Genomic DNA, 23,744 nt, shown 5'->3' on the forward strand with positions numbered 1-23,744 from the left:
CAGTCTTTGGTGGTGCTCTTTTTCACAAGTTTCCTTCGATATCTACGTTCGCTTCTGCTTGCCCACTGACACAATCTTTTCCATCTTTGATTGAAGAGTGAGTTGGGATTGGAGTATTTTCTCTCTCTCTCTCTCTCTCTCTCTCTCTCTCTCTCTCTCTCTCGTTTTTTCAACTGTCTCTGTATCTTCAGTATCATCTTCCACCTGCTTGCTGGCGCCTAGATCTTTCGATGGCTGTCCAGTTTGTTGTGAGCATATGTGCAACTACTGCAAGAAGTAGGAATGATTGATCGTTTGTTTTTTTTTTTTTTTGCTGGTTAACTGAACTATACCCGTTAATGTATGAAAAGCATGCTGAGGATTTATGTGGCCATGCCACTGATAGCAATGCATGCTGAAGCATCCGAAAAGAGGAAGGTATGATTATTATTTATTTGATGATGATGAATGGTTTTAGATATTCAATATACCTACTCTAAAATATGAAAGTTTTTTTAATTAAATTTACAGACAAAAAGAGGATACGTTTGATTAAAGTTAATAGATGGACTTTAAAATCTGGTATTATTGCAAGCTTAGAAATACGACGAATATTTTTTTTAACGATAATCCAGAAAAATGGCCATAGAATTATCGAGCAACACAGATTGCGCTGGCGAGTTACTAACGATAACAAATTGTCCATCGGATGGCTTCAGACGTCATTCGGTGGCTTTCCATAACATGTTTTTATTACAGCATTAACGCTGCATCGCGGCAAAAGTGTCCGCCTGGCTAGTTGGTTACGCATCGTGCAGGCGGTGACAACACATCCGGATGCAGATAATTGCCAACTTTCTCACTTTTACTGCGCTGCCCCATGCATCCCACAGCACATATCATCGATTGATTTCTTCACAAGCCTCGCTTCGTTTTAAAAGCCCTCCCCCGCTCTCTGCTCCGGGGGTTTGTTTGGTTTGTCTTCACTTCGTCCTTGCCTTTATTTTCTGCGCGGACTGGAATAATTTTCAATGCGTCCGTTAATGAACTTCACGATCGCGTCAAGGTGAAACGAAGCCAATACATAACTTAATCGTCCACATGCATGGGAATTGCACGATGGCTGCGATGATCCAGCGCGATCGGCAACGCCACGCGACGAATGGCTCATTTGGAAGAAGGATGGGCAGAGCGAGAGTATTTAAAGATGATAATTCCACATGTATGATATAATCCTTCGCGGTCGGATGGAATAATTCCGGGCGTTATAGGAGACTTAAGGCGTGCATGTGCATGCAACTGCGTGGCACAAACTGCACTCAACTGGTATTGTTCCATAATTATTTGGTTAGGACTGCATTTCACACGCGGCTGCATTCGAAAGTATAGCGGCGAGCAGGGTGAAAATGTGGCAAAATGTGCATACTAATGTGAGGTAATTAGCTCGCTTCGTGATGCCAGGATAAGGATTGTGCTTTATGACAGATGAATAATTGGAAACTGTTGAATGGTTTCGCTTTTGTTCAACAAATTAAAGACAATGAGTATTGAACGTATCGGCTGTGCATCATTATCAGATGGTTGATTATTTTGCCTTAGGAGAATGTAATATTATAGATAAGCTTTAAAAGTGCGTTGGAGAAAATTGAGAGGTCTATCAACTAATAGTCATTTGCATAATAACACCTCCGGGCGACATTAAATTAAACTAATGAGGAAAAATACCTCTCAGTAGTGAAAATTAATTTAGAGTTAGAATGGTTAGTAAATTATTTTATTCTTGTACTCTACAAGTCACGAATACCTGCCGCATCGACGCTTAGCTTTAAAGGATTTTTTTTTGTTCGGGAGGAACGGTGCAAAGTTTAAAATGATTTATCAAGATTCAATTCTTCAAAGAGCTACTCAAGTCTCAATTGATGTCATCTTCTTTGAATAAGTGGAGCGGACGTTAAGTTTAATTAATTAAGAGTTTAATAACTCATCGATATTTAATCAACAAAACGGTTAGTGACATCACTAACCATACCAATTCACAGTGAATGAATATGAGTTGCTACAAAGTGCTAAATCGCAAACTAATCCAAACAACTCTTCGTGATGATTTTATTCACTTCATACACCGCAAAGATATAATTCACTTAATTCAATAGTCTGCCGCATTATAAAACCAAAAAGCGATAACACTAAAGTAATTATATGGTAGTGGCAGAGCAAGAACGAATATTAGCCTTAGCTTTGAGCAAAAAAAAAAGATTATGTAGGATGTTGCACAAATATAAAACAATCCTTATATTGAAAATTACAAATATATCAGACTGTTGTATGGTGTCCTAGGGTTAAAATAATAGGTATGAAAAACTTTTTAAAGAAAAAAATTAAATATAAATATAATGGGAAAGAAAGTAAAAACAGGTTTAATAAAAAAATATAAATGATTGTAGAATTGACGAATGTTATCAACTTGCAAGTGTAAAACATGTTTGTAAATATTCGATGCCAACGCTATTATCCTGTTACGTGCTTGCACGAGACTAGTTTCGCTCTTTTTTATTTTATTTTATACAGCAGTTTTGATGTTTTGAGGTTATGTAATATATAAAAAAATTAACTTACGCAATAAATAAAACATTCACATGCAATCACAAAGTTTACCTTACGAATTGTGTAAATAATACACAGTAACCCGATTCCGTGGATCGTGACTTGTATGTATAAACAACAGAAGAGTCGTTCCAAACAAACCTTTTTTCTGTCAGCAATAACCCCAAACGAAGCAAAAACATAAAATAAATTTATCAAGCCTTACCTGACGGTACTCGGCGAGGTACGACTGTACCATCACCTGGATCGCGTTCGCCTTCGACGCGTGCATCACCAGCCGGGCGCCAGTTTTCAGCGTCAGCTGCAGCGTGAGCGGCCGCGGCAACGTGGTAACACTCTGTATGTCATCGAACGGAATGGCGCGCTGAATCGAAAGGAACTCGGGCTCCTTGCTTGCCAGATACACGCCCATATGCGAGACGGCCAGCAGCGTGCCCTCCTGGATCGAGGGCGATCCGTTCATCACGAACAGACGCGCAAAGTACAGCGGCCAGCCTCGGGCCATATCGAGCACGTGGCGCTTGACGATGGCACGCACGTGCTGCTTCGCGGTGCTGTGCCCGTTTGCCGTGATGCCGTGGCTGCTGAGCAGATTGACCGCCAGCCGTTTCTCCTGCGGCGATATTCGCATGCACGGCGTGACCCCGAATACGTCGGCCGTGATCTGGTTGAACAGCAGATCGAGTGCGGCCGGTGCCGTCACCGTTTCACTCGGCCGGAACACCTCCTTGCGGACGCGCAGCGTCCAGGTGACGCGGTTGTACGTCAGACAGGCGGCCGCCGGCGCCTTCAGCGACGGGTTCATCTGCACCGGCAGGACGGGTGCGGGCGGATCAGCCATCGCCCCATCGTCCAGCTTCTCGCTGTACACCGAACCGTTCGTGGTGGCGGCCGACGATTTACGCTCCCGCTCCTGGACACTTTTCTGCACCATGTGCGTCTTGAAGGTGGCAATGCCCGAGCCCGGCGCGTTCGCGGAGTATTGTTTCTGCTGCTGCTGGTACTGATGCTGGTATTGCGACTGTTGTTGCTGCTGCTGCTGGTGTTGTTGGTGGTGTTGTTGGTGGTGCTGCTGCTGGTGGTGGTGCTGCTGCTGCTTGTCCTTCGTGTAGGACGACGGATGGAACACATTGTTGCTTTCCTTCTCGCGCTGCAGCTGGGTCAGCTCGTAGTTGCGCTCACGGGCCTCCCGCTCCTTGTCGCCACGATCGCGATCGCGCGGATCGCTCGATGTGGACGACGGACCTTCGACTTCCGAGCGATCCCAGACCGATTCGGAGAAGTTCTCCCGATCACGAGAACGTGATCTTGACCGGGATCGCTCGCGTTCGATAATCATTTCCTTCTTGAAACCTGCAAAAAAAAAAGATATCGGACTCAATTAATTACTTACATCAGATGGAAATACTATATACACAGACTTGAAGGTCGCGTTCGACCGAGTTTATCGCTCAACACTCCTTGCTAAGCCTCAGCGTATGAGATTAACACAAGCGGTACTGTCATAACTCCTATTTTTTAAACAGGAAATTCTTCGTAAAAATTAATCGCTATGAGTCTTTCGAAAGCATGGTCATTTAGATGCTAGGGACCACAAGCCAGGTATATTTAAAGAATGTCGTGATCATTATAGACAGAAAATTTTGTGACCAAGTGAGCGACAAAGAATAGGGTGCTAAAAAAATGTCACCAAGCATGTGATTAGTCCAACAACTGTTTGAGTCTCACTTCCGATCATCTTGGTTGTGTACGTGAGTTGATTTGAGCTTCGTTTCAGTCATGAGTGTTGGTGACTGAAAGAGTGGCATTTGGCAGCACTGTTCACAGCCAGAAAAAATCATGATTATGCTTGCGCCGGCATTCAGTTAAGCTTGTCAGTCAGAGTATCGCGTTGGACTCAAGAATTCACATGTCGTGTTCAGCACACTTTGATTGTGTATCAGCAATGAGCATCGAGCTTCCACGGATATGTTCATTGTTTTCGTTTGTGAACATCTCGCGAGGCTCATGACATTATGCAGCACTTCTGATGATCATCAATTGAAAAATACGGTACATTTCCTAAATTCGTGAAAAACGTACTGTGAAATTCGACTGCAAGCTATGAGGCGCTTCACAAGGACGTCCGCCTGTTACGTTTGCATTAAAACAATTTTCATACTCACAAACTTTCTCTCGCATTATCAATCTATTCAGATTGTACGTTTTTAAACCTATGAGTTCCTGGAAAATTTTTGACACATCTATCATATACATCTATACATATCATATATATCTATATATTTTGACACAAATTTCGATCAACTCTAACCGTGATGACCAAAAAAGTAAGATAACTTTGTTTAGAAGCGTGCGCGATCAAACAACGGCACTCCGTAGCGTCCAAAACGAACTCCGTGCGGCAGTTTGTGGACGTCGTATAAGCCTGTTTCTCCATCTACAATATCTTGGCACTATTAGACAGCAATCAGAGCACCGAATGAAAATCCGCTACCGAATGGCCGACGACCCTGAGCAACTTGAGGTTCCAAAGGAAGCTGAAATTGAAGTCCGAGAGACAAGTGGCAACATCGCGGCGTTAGTTTGGCCGCGAGGTCGGTGCAACCCGCCAAACAGTGAAATCAGATATGATCGCCAAACATATCAGGAAGTAAAAATCGGGTCCACAGGCTTCTTAGCGGCATGCAGTGACGCTAAACTCGATGCATTTTAGGTGAATTTCGACTGAACTTCCATAAGACACCCCAGTACGCGAACCGGTCCAAAATCCCCGAGCTGCGTTCCATCCAAAATTTCTGGACCAACATGTCAAACATACGGCCGGCGAATACTCTCAATCCGGCCCGAGAAGAACTTTGGTAGTTATTTGAATGAAGCAGAAATAAATTGTAAATTATAAGATAAGAAAAACGGGTATAATAATGTTTATCCACTGAGGAAGAAGGTTTCAACATTCGGTTTTAATAGTTCGATTAAGTTCGAAGAGTGAAGTAAGTTGTACATAGACACTTGTTTGGGAAGGTATCCGTGAAGATGGCATGTAGAAAGTGTTTCAGTAGTTGTTTCCTGAGAGCACTCTAAAGTCAGACTACCAATATTTTCGCGAATTTTCTGACTTTGGGGCTTTCTGGACAGTTCGAAAGCCATTAATTGGAAGACCACTTTCTTCACTTCATTGATGAGGATATTCTTTAGCTATGCTGCTACAAAAATCAGGTCGATATATTTAAAAAACATGAAAAACCAAGCCCTCAAAAAAGGTAAGAACTGTATGAGGTCAACTGTGTGTTGGTAGTCGACTCCTTACGTCAACAAAATGGCCACATATCTAGCCAATATTTGACGATGTAAAGATACATTTTGAAGTATAGTTATTAGTTATTACCATTGTCAAAATGCAGCATTTGTACTTCATGCGTTATTGTGTGAAGGCAATATGCGAAGTTTAAAGAAATGTCCAGGTAGCCTTAAAGATAGCAAATATCTGGAACAATTGAATGTGAATTATAAAATTTCCGAGTATGCACGACCGCCACTGAAGTAAAGTATGAATAAGTTCATGAATTTCATGAACTGTTTATTGGAGGCTACGAAAAAAAAAATGTAAATAAGATTCTAGGTCCAAGAATAAGTCCTTAATGATTTTTGCCGATTGAAAGCACCCCCACCACCGCCTAATTGCGGCTCGCGAAAATATTTTGAACCGTAATCCAGCCCGCGACCCAAAACGAGTTTGCATCACTGCTCTACACCAACAAATTTGTCGCGAAAACTGGAGAGGAAGAGGTAGATCTTCACAACATGCCTCCACGCATGTCTCAGTTCGCCACGGCGAAAATTCCGGATAGCTCACGAAAGGCTGCTCGCATGGTCGTAGATTTATTTTTGCAAGAAAGCTTAAATAATTACCTTGCTCGTGGAAAGAAATGATCTCTCTTAGTTTTGTTTTGCCTACCTCCGGCTGATTTTTTTAATGCAAACGTTATATTGCGTAACGTGCAAGAAGTCATATTAGACAGGATGAGCAAAGACCATAAAATGCTAGGTTTCGTTAACCGTCACTCAACTACCGCAATTGATCGTCAATGGCTAAAGTCCCTTAACCTTGTGTCATTAAAGACAATATCCTCGCTTGTTAGAAAACAAACAAAAACCTGGAGCTATGCTCCGTATCACATATGGTGCTTAATGTCGGGAATATAATCATTAAAATATCGTCGCAGGATTGCCCTGCGTATATTTATGGCAAAACTGTTTTCGGATACTATTGACCCCTCCAGATTTGCTGACCAGACTTAGTATCAATTTACCAACTAGGACTAAGATGTCTTAGTATCTTAAATTCTTAGGTCTTCTTCTTCTTCTTTTTTGGCTCAACAACCGATGCCGGTCAAGGCCTGCCAACTCACTTGTGGGGTTGGCTTTCAGTGACTTATTGATTTCCCTCCATAGCAGGATAGTCAGTCCTACGTATGGCGGCACGGTCTATTTGGGGCTTGAACCCATGACGGGCATGTTGTTAAGTCGTACGAGTTGACGACTGTACCATGAGACCGGCTAAAAATTCTTAGGTATTGACTTTAAAGGCGACAGTGTAGCTCTAATGAACATTTGTCGTCGATGTTTTTTAAAGTTTCAACCTGGTCTACTAGTAATTTGATTTCAATCGCGCCATTGATTCTTTGAAAATCACTTACTAGCTCTTTTTAATCATCGTGACGCCACCACTTGATAGGTGAAAACAGTTCATAAAGCTGTAAGAAGTGTTAAATATGTTCTTTTGTCGGAAATGAGTGAATGCTTACTTGTTTCGTAGACCAGATCCAGCTTGGCTGCCTCGGCACGACCCCACGAGTCCATGAAGCTATCCTTGGCACCGAACGTGTCCCGCTCCTGGCGCTGCACAAACGACGGAATCTCCGACTGGTTCTGCTGGTGCGCGTTCTGGGCGGCCATCATGTTGCCGTGGATCGGTGGTGGCGGAGCCGGTGGAGTAGACGTCGGCGGTCTGATCGGTGGTGGCGGTGCCGGCCCGGGTGGTGCTGGTGGCAAAACCTAAAATCAACCAAACAGGATCAGCACTTTCAGCTCTTCCTGAGTGCGCGCAACCGCACAACCACACTTACCGTGGGCCAGGCCGTTGCTGGGGCACCCTTTTTGCTTGCCTCCATCCGCTGCACCTGCGTCTTGACCGACGGCACCGCATCGCCACCGGGCGACTTGGCACCACCGGGCGGGTTCATGCCGCCGAGCTGCTGCTCCAGCATCATGCGCCGCGTGTCCTCCAGCTTGGCCGGCGTGCGCTCGGGCCGGTCCGATTTGGCACTGGACGAGCGGACCGAGTGGCCCGCGGTCACCTGCTCCAGCCGCTGGCGCATCTCGTTGCTCAGCTTCAGCTTGCCGACACTGTTCGGGGCGGGGCGATCGGCCCCGATGTCGAAGCTGCGCTTGGCCGTCCGTGCCGCACCGCCCGGCTGTTGGCCGCCGCCTCCCGCACCCTTGCCGCCCGCATCGGCCTCGCGTGCCGCCTGCTCCTGCAGCTTCTGGTCGATCTCGAACTCCTCCCACTCGACCCCGTTCGGGGAGCCGATCGGGGAGTCGAGGTTGCTGCTGCTGTGCTGCGACTGCGGCGTCGTTTTGCGATTGCTCTGGCGCGTCATCTTGAACTGGATGAACGTTTCCTCCGTTTCGGTGCTGGCGGTGACGCCTTGCGGCGGTGGCCAGCGCCATTTGCCGATGCGCACGGTTTTCGCCCGCCCGTACGGATCGAGGAAGGGGCGCACCTCGAACGGATCTTTCAGCTCGAGCGGTGGTGGGAGCGGTGGCGGTGGTGGCGGTGGTATCAGATTGGACGAGGACGAGTCTTTGCGGTTTCGCAGCATGTCCGAGAAGGAGGTGGATGTGGCGGGCGGACCGATCGGGCGGTCGATCGAATCGTTGCGGCCGCCGGCCTTGGCGCTCATCTTGCGAATGGGCGAATGTTGCACAGAGGTGGGCGAGCCGGTGGCGCCGCCATGCTTCGGCGAGGCGGCACCCGGGTTGGCCGGCGGCGAGGAGGAGGATGGGCCAGCCCCGTCCTGCTGCGTGAGCAGCGTCTGCAGGGCCTGGTTTTGCGCCATCAACTGCTGCTGGATCTGGATGTTTTGAGCCATCGCGGACTGGAGGAAGGCGCGCTGCATTTGCTGCTGGTAGGCGGTGCTGTCCACACCGGGCGGGATGGTAAACACCGGCATGACCACGTCCGGGCTGACCGAGCCCATCATGAGCAGCGATCCGGACGAGCTGACCGGCGGTGACAGCGGCGCAATCGGGTTCGGCGCGCTCGGCGTGAACCCGTTCGAGGTGGCATTCTTCGCCTGGTGGGTGGTGCCACCCTGCGTAGCGCTTGCCAGCACGGCCGACTGCTCCAGGTCGGTCAGCGAGCGGTCGGTACGGACAGTGGCGAGCAGCTCGCTCACAAACTGCGCTCCACCCCGGATGCTTGCCGCCAGGGAGCGAGCGTCGGACAGCTCGTCGAGCGATCCGTCCAGCACGGGGCTGAACAGATCGTCCAGAAATTGGTCGACGTCGGATGCCTGCGACGGCACTCGCACGCGTCGCACGTGACTCGCCAACGATGGTGCCTCACTCGTGTCCGACATGGCGGACGAGCGTACGCTAAACTCCGACTTCTCCGCGTACTTGAGCGAGTGTGAGCCGGACGAACGCTTGCCGGCGTACTGGGACTTGACGAAGCGCGGGTGCTGCTCCTTGAGCGGTGCGATCGTGTCCACCGAGCGGTACTTGTTGCCGATCCGGTTCTCGGCCAGCGTCAGCGTGAGCGAAGTTTCCGGCTCGTCCGCATCCGGTGCCAGCAGTGCGTCGTCCGCCTCGCCCGCCAGCAGATCGTCCAGCGAGCGCGACCGGCTCTTGTCCTCGTAGAAGGCACGCTCTTCCCGCAGCTTATGACGCGACAGCGATACATCGTGTGACGTCTTCCTGCCCGCGCTGGAGGGTTCCATGTGGTGGCGGGAGGCGGCACCACCACCGCCACCGTACTCGGCCGGCTCGTGCTTCTTCGTGCCGCTGCCGATCGCAACCGGTACGAGCTGTATCTCGTGCGAGCTGCGCTTCATCGACGGTGGCTCGGGCGGCGGCACCTGCGGCCGCTTGGGGCTGCTCGGCTCGGCCGCCGAGTCGTGCGTACCGGGGGCGGCACTCGGCGCACCACCCTTCCTGCCGCAGCGCAGTATATCGCTTCGCACGGCCGGGAAGGCGGGCGGTAGCTCCTTCTCCGCCACCAAATCGAGCACAAAGTCCAGCCCGCACGAGTCCGTCATCTGGTCCGACTCGTCGATCACCACCGTCCAGCCCAGGTTCGGTATGCCGAACGAGGAGATGGCAAGGGCGGCCGCCTCCTCGCACGTCGTCCACGAATCGACCGCCACCGTCTGCACACTGTTGTCGGGCAGGTTCAGTCCGAGCGCCGTGTCTGCCAGCCGAGACGAGGCGCGCCACTCGAGCCAGGCCGGCGGGAACAGCCGGCACGGGTTCGTCTGGCCGGCGTTAGCGTTCCGCAGCAACTTCTTCAAGATCTGCTCCTTCGTGTTCGGGGGCGCATTGTCCACGATGAACTTGATCAAGTACTTGCTGAACGCCGAGCCCGGCTGGAACGCGGACAGACAGTGGGACATCAGCGTCCACAGCTTCTCGGCCGCGGCCTCGTCCGCCCGGTACACCTGGTTGCAAATCTGCACGAGTATTTCGTCCCGCAGCCCGCGCGACGACAGCCCCTTGTGGACGATGTAGTCCGCCAGGATCTTCTCCCGATTCGCATCCATCGTCGCGTCCGTCGTCCAGCGGATGATCAGCTTGAAGATGGCGATCGCGTCCTTAAAGTCCTGGTCGCGGGCGGCTGCCCGCGACAGGAACGGCGCGCTGATGATGTCACGGCGCGGTGCCAGCTTGACCCCGTTACAGTACACCGAGCTGAACTTGCCGAACGCGAACTGATCCAGGTCGGGCGGAAGATCGGCCGCCGACGGAGGCCCGGGCACGGTTCCGACCACCTTCACCAGATTGCGATCGCTCTGCTGGCCGGACCAGTTCTCCGACTTGGAAAAGATGAACGCCAACTCGGCCGGAATGTCGAGCGGTACGGCGGAACCGCGCTCCACCTGCTCCTTGGCCAGCCGCTGGGCCGTCCGCTCCTTCTTGAGCCGTTCCGCCTCCCGGCGGCGCTTCAGTTCGTTCTTCAGCTTGGCGTACCGCTTGCGCTGCATGTGCCCCTTGTACAGGGCCTGATACTTGACCACGCCGTTCTTGATCGTGAGGTACCGGTTGCGGTCGCGGTACCCGCGCCAGTAGCGCTGGATCGTGACGGCACCGCGCACCTCGCGCTGCACCTTCTTGCGCGCCAGCATGCCGCGCACGGTGCGCTGGATCGTGACGGCCGCCAGCCGCAGCCGGTCGGCCCGGCTCGCCTCCAGCGTGCGGTGGAGGGCTTCGCGCAAGAATACGCGCGTTGCGCCCAGCTGGAAGTCGGGCCCCTCGGTCGTCGTGCCCGGCAGCTCGTCCAGCACGAAGCGGCACAGCTCCCGGTACGGGGTGCCCTTCGGCAGCGGCGTCCTCATCAGATGGCGGTACCGTTCGACAAAGTGCTGAAAGCGAAGGCGCACCGGATACCCGGACTGGCGGATTTTGATCGTGTCCAGCATGCCGAGATAGCGCAGCTGCTGCAGCACGCAGGGCATGTCCATGCGCAGGGCCTGCTTGTCGTTGTTCGGCTTGACGCAGCGCACGAACCAGGGGTTGCATTTGGCCATCGACTGCAGTAGCTGCTGCAGCGAGTCGGAGAAGCGCGCCGCCACCGTCGGTGTGCGCGGTTTCATCGTGACAAAGCGCCCGTTCGAGCCCTTGGGCAGCGTCTTGCCCACATCCCGCTGGGCGCGCAACTGCTTGGTCATCTCGCCGACCAGCGGCTCCGTGCTGGAGCTCAGCAGCTCGATCACGTCCATGCGCAGCGCGTCCCGGTTCTTCTCGAGAAACCCGTCCACGCAGTACCACACCTGGCCGGCGTAGTGCGTGATGCCGAACTCTTGCGCGCCGACCCGCGGCCTCGAGTACAGCTCGTTCAGCGCGTGGTTGTAGTGGCACTTCTCGAGAAAGCTGGAATCGTTCGCGCGCGGAAAGTTAGACTCGTCGTCCAGCAGGTGGAAGATGCCGACCGGCTTCTTCGCGAGCAGATGGATCACCGGCAGGTTGTCCTCCCACTCCAGGTTGGTCCATTCGAGTCGCTCGCGCGCGTACTCCGCCTGCTCCAACTTGAACACGTGCTTGTTAAAGTACAGCTGCAGGCTTTCGTTCGCGTAGTTGATGCACAGCTGCTCGAACGAATTCTCGGCCAAATCTTCGAACCCGAAGATGTCCAGAATCGACAGCCGTTGCGCGTCGTGCGTGCCACCCCGGTGCACGATCGAGTTGATCCGCAGCACAAGCCTGGGGAGTGAAGGGCAGAACGGATGGATAATGTTACTAATGCACTACAACAAAAGCTCCAAATCTAGAGCAGGGGTCGGTAAGGTCCAAGCTTAGTTCATGTGACCCATCGAAACATTATTAACTTTCGTGGAAGTGAAATATAAGGATGTAAAGTGAACTATTTTGTCGTCTTTCTTCAGATTTCAACTTCAAAAAGAATGGTTCCTTTTAGATAAATATTGAAACAATTTGGATCATTTGGAGACTACATGCAATATTGCAACGCAAGTTTCTTCAGTTAATTAGTAATTAGTAGCAGAAAATATTGAATCTAGAAAGGCTTGTGAAAAGATTGAAAGGTCTTGTTTTTCCGTTATAGTTTTAAAAACTAAAGAAAACCTCTTCGGGGTATTCTATAGATGTATGAAGCAGACCATTTTTTACTAGCAATGAAACAAGTGAAAACTACTTCTAGATTTGTGCTGCATCCTTGACAATAAATGTAAATGTTGATTTCAAGATGTTCATGACGATGTCTTCTTCTTCTATTTGGCGTAACATCCTAGGCGGACATGGCGGCCTATACAGACTTTCGAAACTTCAGTAACACAGCCGGTTAGTCAGTCCTGGACAATATATTTGCCGTGAAAATTAAAAAAAAAAACAAATCGAATCCTGTCTAGGTAACTAAAGTTGGTTGCTTTGGCCGGATTCAGACATCTATGAATGATTAGTTATAAATACCTCATGGCAGAGAAATACAGGGTTTTCGTAGCTAATCTTTAATGTGTACAGCATTATTCATTAATATGTATTATTCAGGCATCATAATAAAATTTCAAATCTTTCACATAATTTTCAATACATTCAATTCAAAGAACTGCCAAACTCAGTCCAGCTTGTGATGTGTTGAAAATCATGCGAAAGACCTGAACAATGTTTGTGATGAAATTCAACATTTGACATCTGTTGAAAAACATCTCGCAAGCATTGAAAAATGTTGTAGACATTGGACTCACTTGAAATTGGATTCACTCGGAAAAACCTATAAGCTTAGTATGGTGAAAGATAGAGACAATTGTTGGGATTCACTAGTGTCTTACAGGGGTTTCCGAGTCAATTTCCAACGTCTACGACATTTTTCATTGCAGGCAAGATGTTTTTCGACAGCAGTTAAATGTTGTATTTTTTCACAATCATGTTTCAATTATTCCACATGATTTTCAACAAGTTACAAGCTGGATGAAGATTTATAGTTATGTGTGATTTGTTGAAAATCATGTGTAAGAACTGAAATTTTATTATGATGCAAATACACCATTGGACAGCTGCTGAAAAACATCTAGGAGGCAAGAAATAATGATAAACACATTCGAAAATGACTTGGAAAACCCTGAAACCCTACAGGTGCGGGCCACACGGGATACAAGTAATTCCTTGGTTTTTGGTTGTTTTCAAACATTTTTGTATTATTTCCGAATATTTTTTGGAATTTGTCTTAGGATTTATTGAGCAATTTTTTAGATCTATTTGAAACATTTGAATTGATTTTGAAAGATTGTGATAACGATAAAAAAATATAAATCGTGAAACGAGCACAAAACCAACCAAACAAGTGTGAGAGACAACCAAAAACAATAGGAAATCCTGTAATAAGGCCTGTGGCACAGAAAGGTGTATTTCAATTTGATTTCACATTCATGTCTATCAGCCATTTCAAATAGCGACATCACTCATTCGCATGTTTTAGTGTTACTGAAATAATAAATTTGAATAAAAATCCATTTCATAAGGTGAGAATTGAATTCTGAGAAATTTCAATCTGACATTATTTTTTTAAGTATGCCAAGCTATGATCTAGAAGCTATTTCACGGCCATCTACCGTTTAGGCGAGCAACAACCTGCCAGTATGTACGTACCAGTTAAACAGTCCCGAGTAGAGTGCCTTGGCCAGTGCGTCTCGGGCATCCAGCGCCTGATCGATGCCGAGCGGTGTGTAGAGCCGCTCCGAACGCGTCTCGGTGATGCGCGAGGTCAGCGACTTCAGGATGCCCTCCGATGGCAGCTGCAGCAAATGGGCCGCCCACTTGATTTCGGCGTCCGACCCGATCTCGACCCCTTCCTGTCCGTGCCGGAGCTGGCGCCGGTGGAAGTACACGTTGCCGAGGTGCAGCACCGACGCCAGCACTTTCACGATACCCTCGCGCTCGCTCTCCGTGACACCGAGCACCTGCATCGCACTCTGCAGCGAGGCCCAGTCCATCCGGCCCGGCGCACAGTCCGAACCGCCTTGGTTCAGGTAGAAGTACTTGTCCGCCTCCAGCAGGCCGTACTTCATGCGCTCCGGCTCGGCCAGTCCGCCGAGCAGCTCGTAGAACACGTGGTAGTTCCGCTCGCCGGCCGCCTGCGTGACGATGCGCGACTTCTCCAGCAGATACTGCGTGATCTTGGCACCGATGATCGCTCCGGACTTGAAGTACACCTCCAGGTACTTGCCGAACCGGGAGCTGTTGTCGTTGCGCACGGTGCGCGCATTACCGAACGCCTCGAGCAGTGGGGCGGCCTCCAGTATCTGCTCGGTGATGACGGTGGAGGCGGAACCGCCGCCCGGTACGACCGCCGCCAGGTACTGCATGACCAGCTTGGTCGATTCCGTCTTGCCCGAGCCGGACTCGCCCGAAATGACGACCACCTGGGGCGACGGGAGGGCCGCGTGTGCGGCCGACCCGATCGCAAACAGGTGCGGCGGCAGTGTGCCCAGCGGCCGGCCCGAGTACAGCTTGGCCATCTCGATGCCGTACGATTCGGGGAACATTTTGTACGGATTGATCGCGATCAGGATGCTGCCCGCGTTCGTGTAGATCAGCCCGTTGTCGTAGCGCAGCTTCAGATTCCACAGCAAGGACGCTTCGTGCAGGTCCTCCAGCTGGGTCATATCCTCCACGCCGGTCTTGCCCAGATCCTGCCGGGCGCGTATGTTTCCCTCATTCGGCCCGAGAGTGAACGTTTGCGGCTGAAAGCAAAAAAACGAAAACAAAACAAAAAACAAACGATCAACAACTTCATCGAGGTGGCACTTTGGCATGTCTTAAAAGTACAGGTTTCACACTTTATCACTTCATACATTCGGTGGTACGTCGTCCGGCAGCAGCTTGTTGCGTGGCGGTCTCCTGATTCTGGCCGGTTGCTGTCGCACGAAACTTTCTTTTCCCTCGCTGGGAGAAAGTTCACTGACCGTTTCCATGCGCCGCTGGCGGCGCTTGATTCGCTGCGGCAGCAGGGACAGCGACTGACTCGGCGAGGGTGTGCCGCCTCTTTGCCATGGTTCCAGATGGAAGCTAACCGTCCGCATCCAGAACCGTGCCGGTGCCGAAGCGGAACGGAATTTACTACCGAGATACGTGTTCCAGCCTAACCAACTGTTGTTACTGTGTTGGCTGGAAAATGACACGTGTGGCACACAACTTCGCACAAACTTCAGGAGTTTTCCAGCTCCACTCTAAGGTCAACTGCATGCGCGCACCAACGCTCACTCACTCACTTTTGCTTTCGTTCGTGATAATGTTTCCAGTGCAACTGTGCATCCTCGGGCCGCCAACGCTAGACCAACCAGAGAGATGTGCAATTGCAACAGAGTGCAACCTTGCCTGCAACCGTTTCGCTCTTGCACTCCCTTTGGGACACCCGTGCAGCCGATGGTGCAAAAGGAACATGCTCTTTTTCGTACCCGTATCAAAGAAAAACCCGAACACCCGCTCGATCGGGTGGAAAAGTTGCGCGCACGCATTTGAAACTAGTTTGACCAGCCGTAAACGCGAGTATGAGCGGTCGTCGGGTGCAGTTGCAATTTTCCTATTGCTGCGCGTGCAGTCGCAACAGAGCAAACGAGAAGCCACTCACACTATCACACACACACGAACACAACAATCTCTTGGAAGTGAGTTTGGAAAACGAGAAAAAACGGCTTTTTTGTAGTTGTTTTTGTGCAGTGTGTACGTAGGTGCGAACAGCATAATAGGCTCAAATTGATCGCAAATCTGCATTTTGCACTGCTGCCAACTTTACTTTTTCTTCTTCTTCTTAATCATCTTCTTGCAAGCCGCTCACTCAATACGTGCGTGAGCCTTTCCCCTCGCCGCTCGCGTCAAACTTACATGGGTAATGATGCGCGCGTTTGGAAACTACCTACCTTGCCGTTGATAAGTGCCTGCACGATGATCATCTGAGCGGCACGATGCACTTCTTGGATCTCCCCCGGCAGCGGGTGGCCGAGGCCCGGATCGAACCACACCAGATCGCCCGTCGACCAATCCATGGTGACCGGTTGTACCTTTGATACCGTTGCTGTATGTTCGATGTCACTAGGTTAAACGAACCCTGCGTGAAGAAAGAGGTAAAATAGATGTTGTAAAAGTGTAGCAATAGAAGGTTTCGATTTTTTAGTTGATTGTGTAATGTAACTCTATTATCGATATCTTTTAACACCTAACCACTCACTCAACACATCAAGTAATGTGAAGTCAACTTAAATCTGGAGCATTGCTTATGAAATGATAAATAAAAGTTCAATATAGGGGCTTAGCGAAAACGTAGTCTTTTGTGCCCTACAACCCTTGCGTATGTGGCATAAGGGACAATTTTGAAATGTTGGAGCTAAAACCTTTTTGTATCTAGTAGAAAATATTTGTATATACAGTTTTGAAAGGTTTTATTTGTTATCAGATATAAAATAAAAACACTTTTACCCACATACATAATATTAATAGAGTTTTATTGTGGCTGATGCACAGAAATAGAACATCCGAATAGTGTTAGATTTAAAATTTGATCATCATGAAATTTTTCTAGAATCTTGCCGAACATGCGAAGGACGAGATTGTTTCATATTCAAAAACACTTTTATTCCGAAAATCAGTGTAACAATTGCATGATTCTTTATTCAAGTTACTTAAAGGGTTTACCTAGCCAATCGGGCGTCGTCAAAGCGTTATCGGTCGCCGTAAATACTTTTTCGGGCGACGTAAACCCTCAATTAGGCACTGTCACTTCTATTCGGGCCTTGCGAAGTATGAACAACGTTTTCTACAGGTGTCCATCTCACTCTTTATGGTGTCCATCTTTCCCATATCAGGTGTCCGTCTTACCCGAACTTTTCAAAACTGCACGAAAAAATCATGTTTTAATTTTATGAAAAAACATAAAAATCGATAAAATCTTTAAAGTTTCAACACATTTGACGATAAAACATGAGTTTAAGATAATGTTTGCTTATTTTTATGGTCGTTGTATTTATAAATCTCTATATTTTTTCTAGTTTCTGTCTTTACCTACAATATCAATCGTTGAATAAGTAAACAAAACGTAGGTCTATGTGCGTTATGTGAACATGTAATTGTAAACAATATCGATTGGGCTAAGCATTCCTTTTGCGAATATACTAACTAAGCATAAAGCTATTAGTTGCTTTTTCATCCCTCAAAACTCTTACCTAACCTTATTTAGCCCTATTTGTGAGCTTAACAAACTGGATACATAAGTTTGTTCGTATCTTCATATTGGTAAAAATACCATGTAATTTTTTTTCTGGCACAAAAGCAAATAGTTAGTTTATACTAAGTGGAAAACGTGCGATAAGAATCGAAACTTGTAGAAGGCCTTGTGGGAGCATTCGCTTTCATGGATTTCTATCGGATCCATTTGACCTTTTAATTTCAGCAAATAAACATCAGTTTATCTTGAACGCACGACACATAATATTTCATAGGTGTATAGGTATGTGAATGAGTGGGCTTTTTTTCATTATCTCAAGACGGACATCTTCAATCTTTGTGATATACTAACGTATGTGTTCGTATGTGCTTCAAACGATTCAAATCAAATTTTTCACAGGCTTCAGATCAGGCAGAATTACTACAAACAACAAAGTTCCTAGTACCATAACTTCGAGAGGTCTCGTAGTAAAGTCGTTAGGTCTTATGACCTTAATAACGTGTTCGTAACGATCTCAAATCTCGAACGAAACGAGTCCGTCATACGAAGGACCGATTGTCGTGCTATGCTATTTTTGCTAAGCATTATAAAATAAGCCAACCAAGCCCATAGGCAGAGAAGTGAAATAAAATCTCATCAAAGAATAACAAAGTAAATGGCAACGAAATAACAGAGATATCTTTTTAAGCCTTGCATACAATAACTGCTAAAGGAAAAAATAAAAACAGATATGAAGCAGATATTTAGCTATTGATTTTCAAACTTGATCCAATGCAGAAAATAGTTGATCCATTTTCTAAACCTATGCAACGTTAAACTCATTGCATTCGAAAGCATGAACATGAAGATATATCTCAGCTACCGATGGAGTCACCAAACAAGCATTTATAGTTTATCACTGCTTATTTTTGGAATAGGAACAGTCAAGATAATACGTAAATACTCAGTAATTTGTAGTACAACATTTAAGAAAGGTATAATTACTACTACACGTTGAGAAGAAGAAGGCTTAGCAAATAACTTGCTTCACACTGGTCAGTTCATTAACCTTATCTACTTTTTCCTCTGTTTTGCATGCTATTTTTCCTCCAAGCCCATGGCGTGATATGCATATGTACAATCATAAACCACACGATGATCACAACTGTGACGCATGCAAATATTTGTTTGCCTGTTAGCTTTAATTGCTCTTTTAAAAAATCATGCACATCGTGCACATGCATTTACGAAAAATATCACGATAAACCTTTAAACAGATCCTCTAAACAGACAAAATACTTTCTTGCGCCCTTTAGTTAGGCAGCTAATTGATTGAAATATCAGCACTTTTTGTATGTATGCAACCACTGCAAAACGCTGCAGAACCGATGCTAATCGCGCATTCGCATGAATATGTGGCATAGGCATGATAAGCAGATGAGCCTGAAACCGCGTCTAAACGCGTCGAACAGCACACAACTGCCCGCGACCGGCTCTTCGCGCTAGCCAGATCGGCCCGCAGCCCGTTAATGAGGCCACTCAACTAGAGGCAAAGGGAAGGGAAGTGCAAATTGATCAACGATTTTGTTTGGAGAAAACTACGACCGTCCATACAAATCGATGCTGTTCAGCAATCGGTTCGCGCCCGCCGGAGCTTGTGAATCGGGCGGAAAGTAAGAGAAACTTCGTAATCTAGATTTTAACATTTTTAGGAACGGAAAACAATCAGTGTGCTTTTTATTTTGTTGGTCTGTTCAGTTTTCAATTTAGTGAGCTGGAGATTTTTCGGGAGGGACGACACTAACTACGCAAAAGGGTGCGTCAATGTTTGGTGCCTGTGGAAAGTGGAAGGAAATAAAGAAAAAAGAGGAGAGGAGGAAAAAGCGCAAAACTCTTTCAATTGTTTGTGTACCGGGGGGGGGGGGTTGGGTTGGGTGTAAAAGGCGGGATGTGGGATCGAAAGCATTTTGCAACATTATTAGCTCTAATTGAATGAAATGCACGGGACAGATGCAAACAATGTCCACAATTACTGTTTATTGTTTTGTACTGCTACTGCCGCGCGGAGTTATCTAACTGTCCGATCGGCCAGCTATCGGTGCCACAAAACCGAGCGGTTAAAGGTACGCTCGTTAGGGTGGGTAACGGCCTGTGAACATATTTACCACGATCACGGAGCAGCGCGGGAGTGTTTTGAGTAGCTGCAGATAATTAGATAATTTCTATATCGCACTGATAAATAAAACATTGAAATAGTGTTTTATGGTACTGCTTTGCCGAGCCACCGTTTTGTAACATTGGAGTGGACGGTGGTGGTGCACTGTGGTATAATCATTGTTTTGCTGCTGGTGCTTTTTCTAACATCCAATTTAACTTCTACGTTGTATTGCAATGTTATTGAATTCTATTTTATTTTACAACGTACGCAATAATAAGAAAAAAAGTGAATGGGAAATTTGGAGCATGTTTTTGAATTCTTTTAATAAACCAATGTCAAGTTTTGGTCAACAGAGGCCAAATAAACCCTTGAAATGGTTTAGCGAAGCCTTCATCACATACACATCCTAGCTTACTAGCAATTAGTTACAGACGACGACCGATCGACGAGTAAAAGTGAAACAAAAGCCACTCCACACTTGACACCCAATAAATCTCGATGGGCGTAGTCGCTGCAGGCGCAACAAATAAGAAACGCTCAATGTTAAGCCGCTAAAAGCAGCAAAACGTTTTACGACTTCGCCTTGCTATTGACGAAAAAAGAAAAAAAAACAACATAAAGCCTATATCTGTGCCATTGGTACTTTATCGGCGTCATATCTTTCAGAGCGATTTGCAACAAATAATACCGAAAAAAGGCCCGAGCGCTCCATTTCAGCTCCACCGACACGCCATTGTTGTGCACATGCTGTTGTGCACCGCCCGAGTTCAAGGACGTACCGCGCTGCTGGTACGGAAACGGTACCGCCAAACGGAAAACACACCGTGGAAAAACTGTGGCACAACATAGCAATAGGAAAAATGAAATGAAATGAAATAAAGCACATCCGACCTCCCCCCGAAATGTAGACGGACACACATTCCTTCCGCTCGCGTTCCAATTAAAACCTTGGCCGTGACGCACGAATGGGCAGGGCGTACCATTAGCGAGGCACCTGTGCCATCCACAGAGAGAGAGAGAGAGAGAGAGAGAGAGAGAGAGAGAGAGAGAGAGAGAGAGAGAGAGAGAAGGAGACAAACACTGAAACTGAGTAAGAGATAACCAAAAAAACAAAAACCGGAACCATCGAATCTCCACGCCGATCGGTGATCTTCGCTCGAGCTTTCGATCCTACCCGCCTGCCATTCAATCAAGCCAGCCGTGTCACACATAAAGAGAAAGTGTCCACACGGTCACGTTTGTTTTCATTTGCATAGAAATGCCTGCATACCGAACCGTCGTCCGGTGTAAGTTGGACTGCCCCGAGGCAGTTGACGGCCATTGTCCAATTTTTGGACGGGCTGTGATTTCTACTAAAAACGAAAAAAGCATCCAAATACCACGTACTTGACAAGAGGGGTTCAAATTATGCGCCTCATTTCAAGCGCGAGTTGTCTTTTCCCTTCCCAGGACAGCCCACGACCGTGTTGGGGATGATGTTTATTCTACGTACGTATTTTGTATACGCGATCGCCATGCGTGTATTGTGATAAGCTTCGCATACACAAGCTTTTATTACCCTTGGGCATGGCCCGCATACACAGTTATGTGTCACGATGTTTTCCCGTTTCTGCATCCCCCTCATGTGGGGTCGTGTTACCTACGGGTGGTGGTGGTGCTAGTTCGCAACCTGTTAACGTATGCATGGACCTGAGAGTCAAGGCAAATCGGCAAACAGAAACAGCGGTAGCAGTAGGGAACTTTCGCCACGGTCTAGGTCAACCACGCCACCACGGTGGCTGTGTTGGCTGTATTCGACACACACACACATATGTTGGGGCACGCGAAGCGATTCGGTATTTGCATATTGATCTTTTGGGTATGGGAATGAGGAAAGTCTTTACAAAGAAAAAAACACAAAAACGACTTATGATTTCACCAACCAAGCACGTGCACACGTACGATAACAAAATGGTAGGAAGTAGCACCCCACACATAGGCACATGCTACAACGGGGGTATACTTGAAAAGCATGGAACCATCGCTAGAAGATGGCCGGTACGAGTACAGAAACAATTATGATGTGCTGATTGACATCACTTTATACATGGAGTTGTAGCTTTCTACTAACGATTTCATTAGCAGGAATGTGGTGAAATGCTGCATGATAGCAAGCGGTTTCTATGCGCTTTTTAAGCGCGGTTTTTTTGTTGATATTTGAATTGTGTTTTAGCAATATATGATGACATTTTCCAATAGCTAAAAAAAGAAGTTAAATTGCTACACCCATCTCCAATTAAAATTCCGCCTTTCATCAAGTGGGAAGTAAATGGTACGCATTAATGAATACCCTTTTACCAACAATATCCATTTCGCAAGAGCATCGTTCTGCACACAACAGCAGCGTGCTCGGCCGCGTTCTGTGTCCCATTTAAAGGTGTACATATTTATGACGGCTTAATTTATGGCGTGCCACCATCGGGCCACGATTGCCAAACACCAAACGCGGTGCCAACTCGTTTGGTGCTGCGCCTACCCGCGGTTCTAGTCCTTGCGCGACCGATTTGCGTGCACGACAAAATGTAGGGTGCCGCCACCATGCCGCGCCCGATTCCGCGACCGTGCCAGCAGCAGGTTCGTCGCTGCCACCATCGCGCAAGTCTAATGATTGCGCGACGGTGTAGAAATCGATCGATTGCACGGGTGTGTGAACGGAGGTGTGGGTTAGAGCGGTCCGTATTTGCTCACAACGTTGGTGCGTTGTTCATGGGACAAAAATTCGGCACACATACACACACACTCATAGAGATATACACACGAAAAAAGGAACCTTGTCACATTCCACCTTTTCACCCCGAGTGACTGGGTTTTAGATGCCGTGACGTTTCCATACGAACTTTAAGGGTGTTTCAGGGATTCGGAATCATTTCGCAAGCTGCCGAAACCAGTTCAATCAAGGCAGAAAAAAGGATATTACTCAAAAAACTGCCCTCTCCGCTTCTTTCCATATCAGTGGCGCGCACTATCAAACGTTCACTTGGAAAGCTTCCACGCGGCTGTTCGCACTCTTCCCCGTCGGCCCCGACGCGCTTCGCATGCGCATCAACCGATCCGGCAACATTCCAGCCACTTCGGACAGCCACCACCCAGCGATGGAGGGGGCCGCCTAGTAGTGTTGGCGCAAAAGTGGCACAAGACACGAAACAATTTCTTCAATGGAATTCCATTCTGTTTATATATGTGTTTCTCGCTTCTCGCTGTATACGTGGTTCGGCTAGGCTAGGATGCTGGGAGTGCCCGCTTACATCGATCGTTGTTTTCTGCTTCTTTGCTATCGCATCTCTCCTTCCTCTACTGTTACTTTGCGTTGGGCCCATGTGTGTATGTGTGTGATGGCTTCACTCGCTCCCTCTCTTTCGCTGTCCGCTATGTGTGTGTACATATACACAAGTTAAAGCAGCGGAGAAAAGGAGCGCTGGGAAAGATCGAGCGATCAGTCAGGTAAAACACAAGACGTTAGAGAGAGCACAGCATAGAAGGGGTAGCAACATCATGCATACCGTTTCAGCCCCCGTTAAAAAAGATGGATACATGCGTGTGTGTATGTGTGTAAGTGTTTGGAGAAGGGAGATTATACAAGAATTTGTCACGTCACTTGTTTTGGATCTAATCCGTTTGGGGTGGCACTGGGTGACTTTTTTTATAACTTCCACACCTTAGGTTTGTTAAATATTTCCACCACGCTTACTACTCTATACTATCCCTTCGCCACCATTTGTTAGATTCATGCAAGACCATGCGAAGCGTTAGTAGATGATGATCGCACGATCGAAAACTCCGGATGGAATCTTCAACTGGCACACTTCCAAAGACAGCTCATGCAGCCATTTCTCGTCCGGAAAACAGCAAATGATAACGCTTTACCAAAACCTTTCCCGGGACAAATATTAACGACACCCACAAAAACACATAACTTGCTGATGACACTCACATGTACGGCATGGCAGAGCGGATTTTCGAATCCGCCAACTTTCTTCTCACGGGGTGTGTGTGTAGTAGTAGTAGGGTCGTCAAACTCTTCTTCAATTTTTCGCT

At 47.7% G+C, this 23,744-nt stretch overlaps 1 protein-coding gene across 2 annotated transcripts; it reads right to left on the reverse strand.

Annotated features, from left to right (window-relative positions):
• Positions 1 to 2,363: 2,363 nt before the first annotated feature.
• On the reverse strand, positions 2,364 to 23,744 carry LOC121592431 (unconventional myosin-XV-like). 2 transcript variants are annotated; one of them, XM_041913857.1, is made up of 6 exons: positions 23,641 to 23,744; positions 16,233 to 16,420; positions 13,963 to 15,056; positions 7,710 to 12,060; positions 7,389 to 7,638; positions 2,365 to 3,936 (listed from the first exon to the last, which is right to left on the reverse strand). In XM_041913857.1, exons 2-6 carry the CDS (start codon positions 16,356 to 16,358, stop codon positions 2,735 to 2,737), a joined length of 7,023 nt encoding a protein of 2,340 aa, XP_041769791.1. In that variant the 5' UTR covers positions 16,359 to 16,420; positions 23,641 to 23,744; the 3' UTR covers positions 2,365 to 2,734. The 2 variants fall into 2 exon arrangements, with proteins under 2 accessions (XP_041769792.1, XP_041769791.1); XM_041913858.1 differs by lacking the exon at positions 23,641 to 23,744 and having other exon boundaries at positions 2,364 to 3,936; positions 16,233 to 16,403.

The sequence above is a fragment of the Anopheles merus genome, chromosome 2L (genome assembly GCF_017562075.2).
Source record: "Anopheles merus strain MAF chromosome 2L, AmerM5.1, whole genome shotgun sequence".
NCBI classification, from domain to species: domain Eukaryota; kingdom Metazoa; phylum Arthropoda; class Insecta; order Diptera; family Culicidae; genus Anopheles; species Anopheles merus.

What these genes read in the sequence shown, in the direction of transcription:
- LOC121592431 (XM_041913858.1), bottom strand. Translation starts at nt 16,358, where the DNA reads ATGGATTGGTCGACGGGCGATCTGGTGTGGTTCGATCCGGGCCTCGGC. An exon ending in TACTCGGGACTGTTTAACTG is followed by an intron (nt 12,061 to 13,962) that starts GTACGTACATAC and finishes TTCACTCCCCAG; the next exon opens with GCTTGTGCTGCGGATCAACT. An exon ending in GGATCTGGTCTACGAAACAA is followed by an intron (nt 3,937 to 7,388) that starts GTAAGCATTCAC and finishes TTTTTTTTGCAG; the next exon opens with GTTTCAAGAAGGAAATGATT.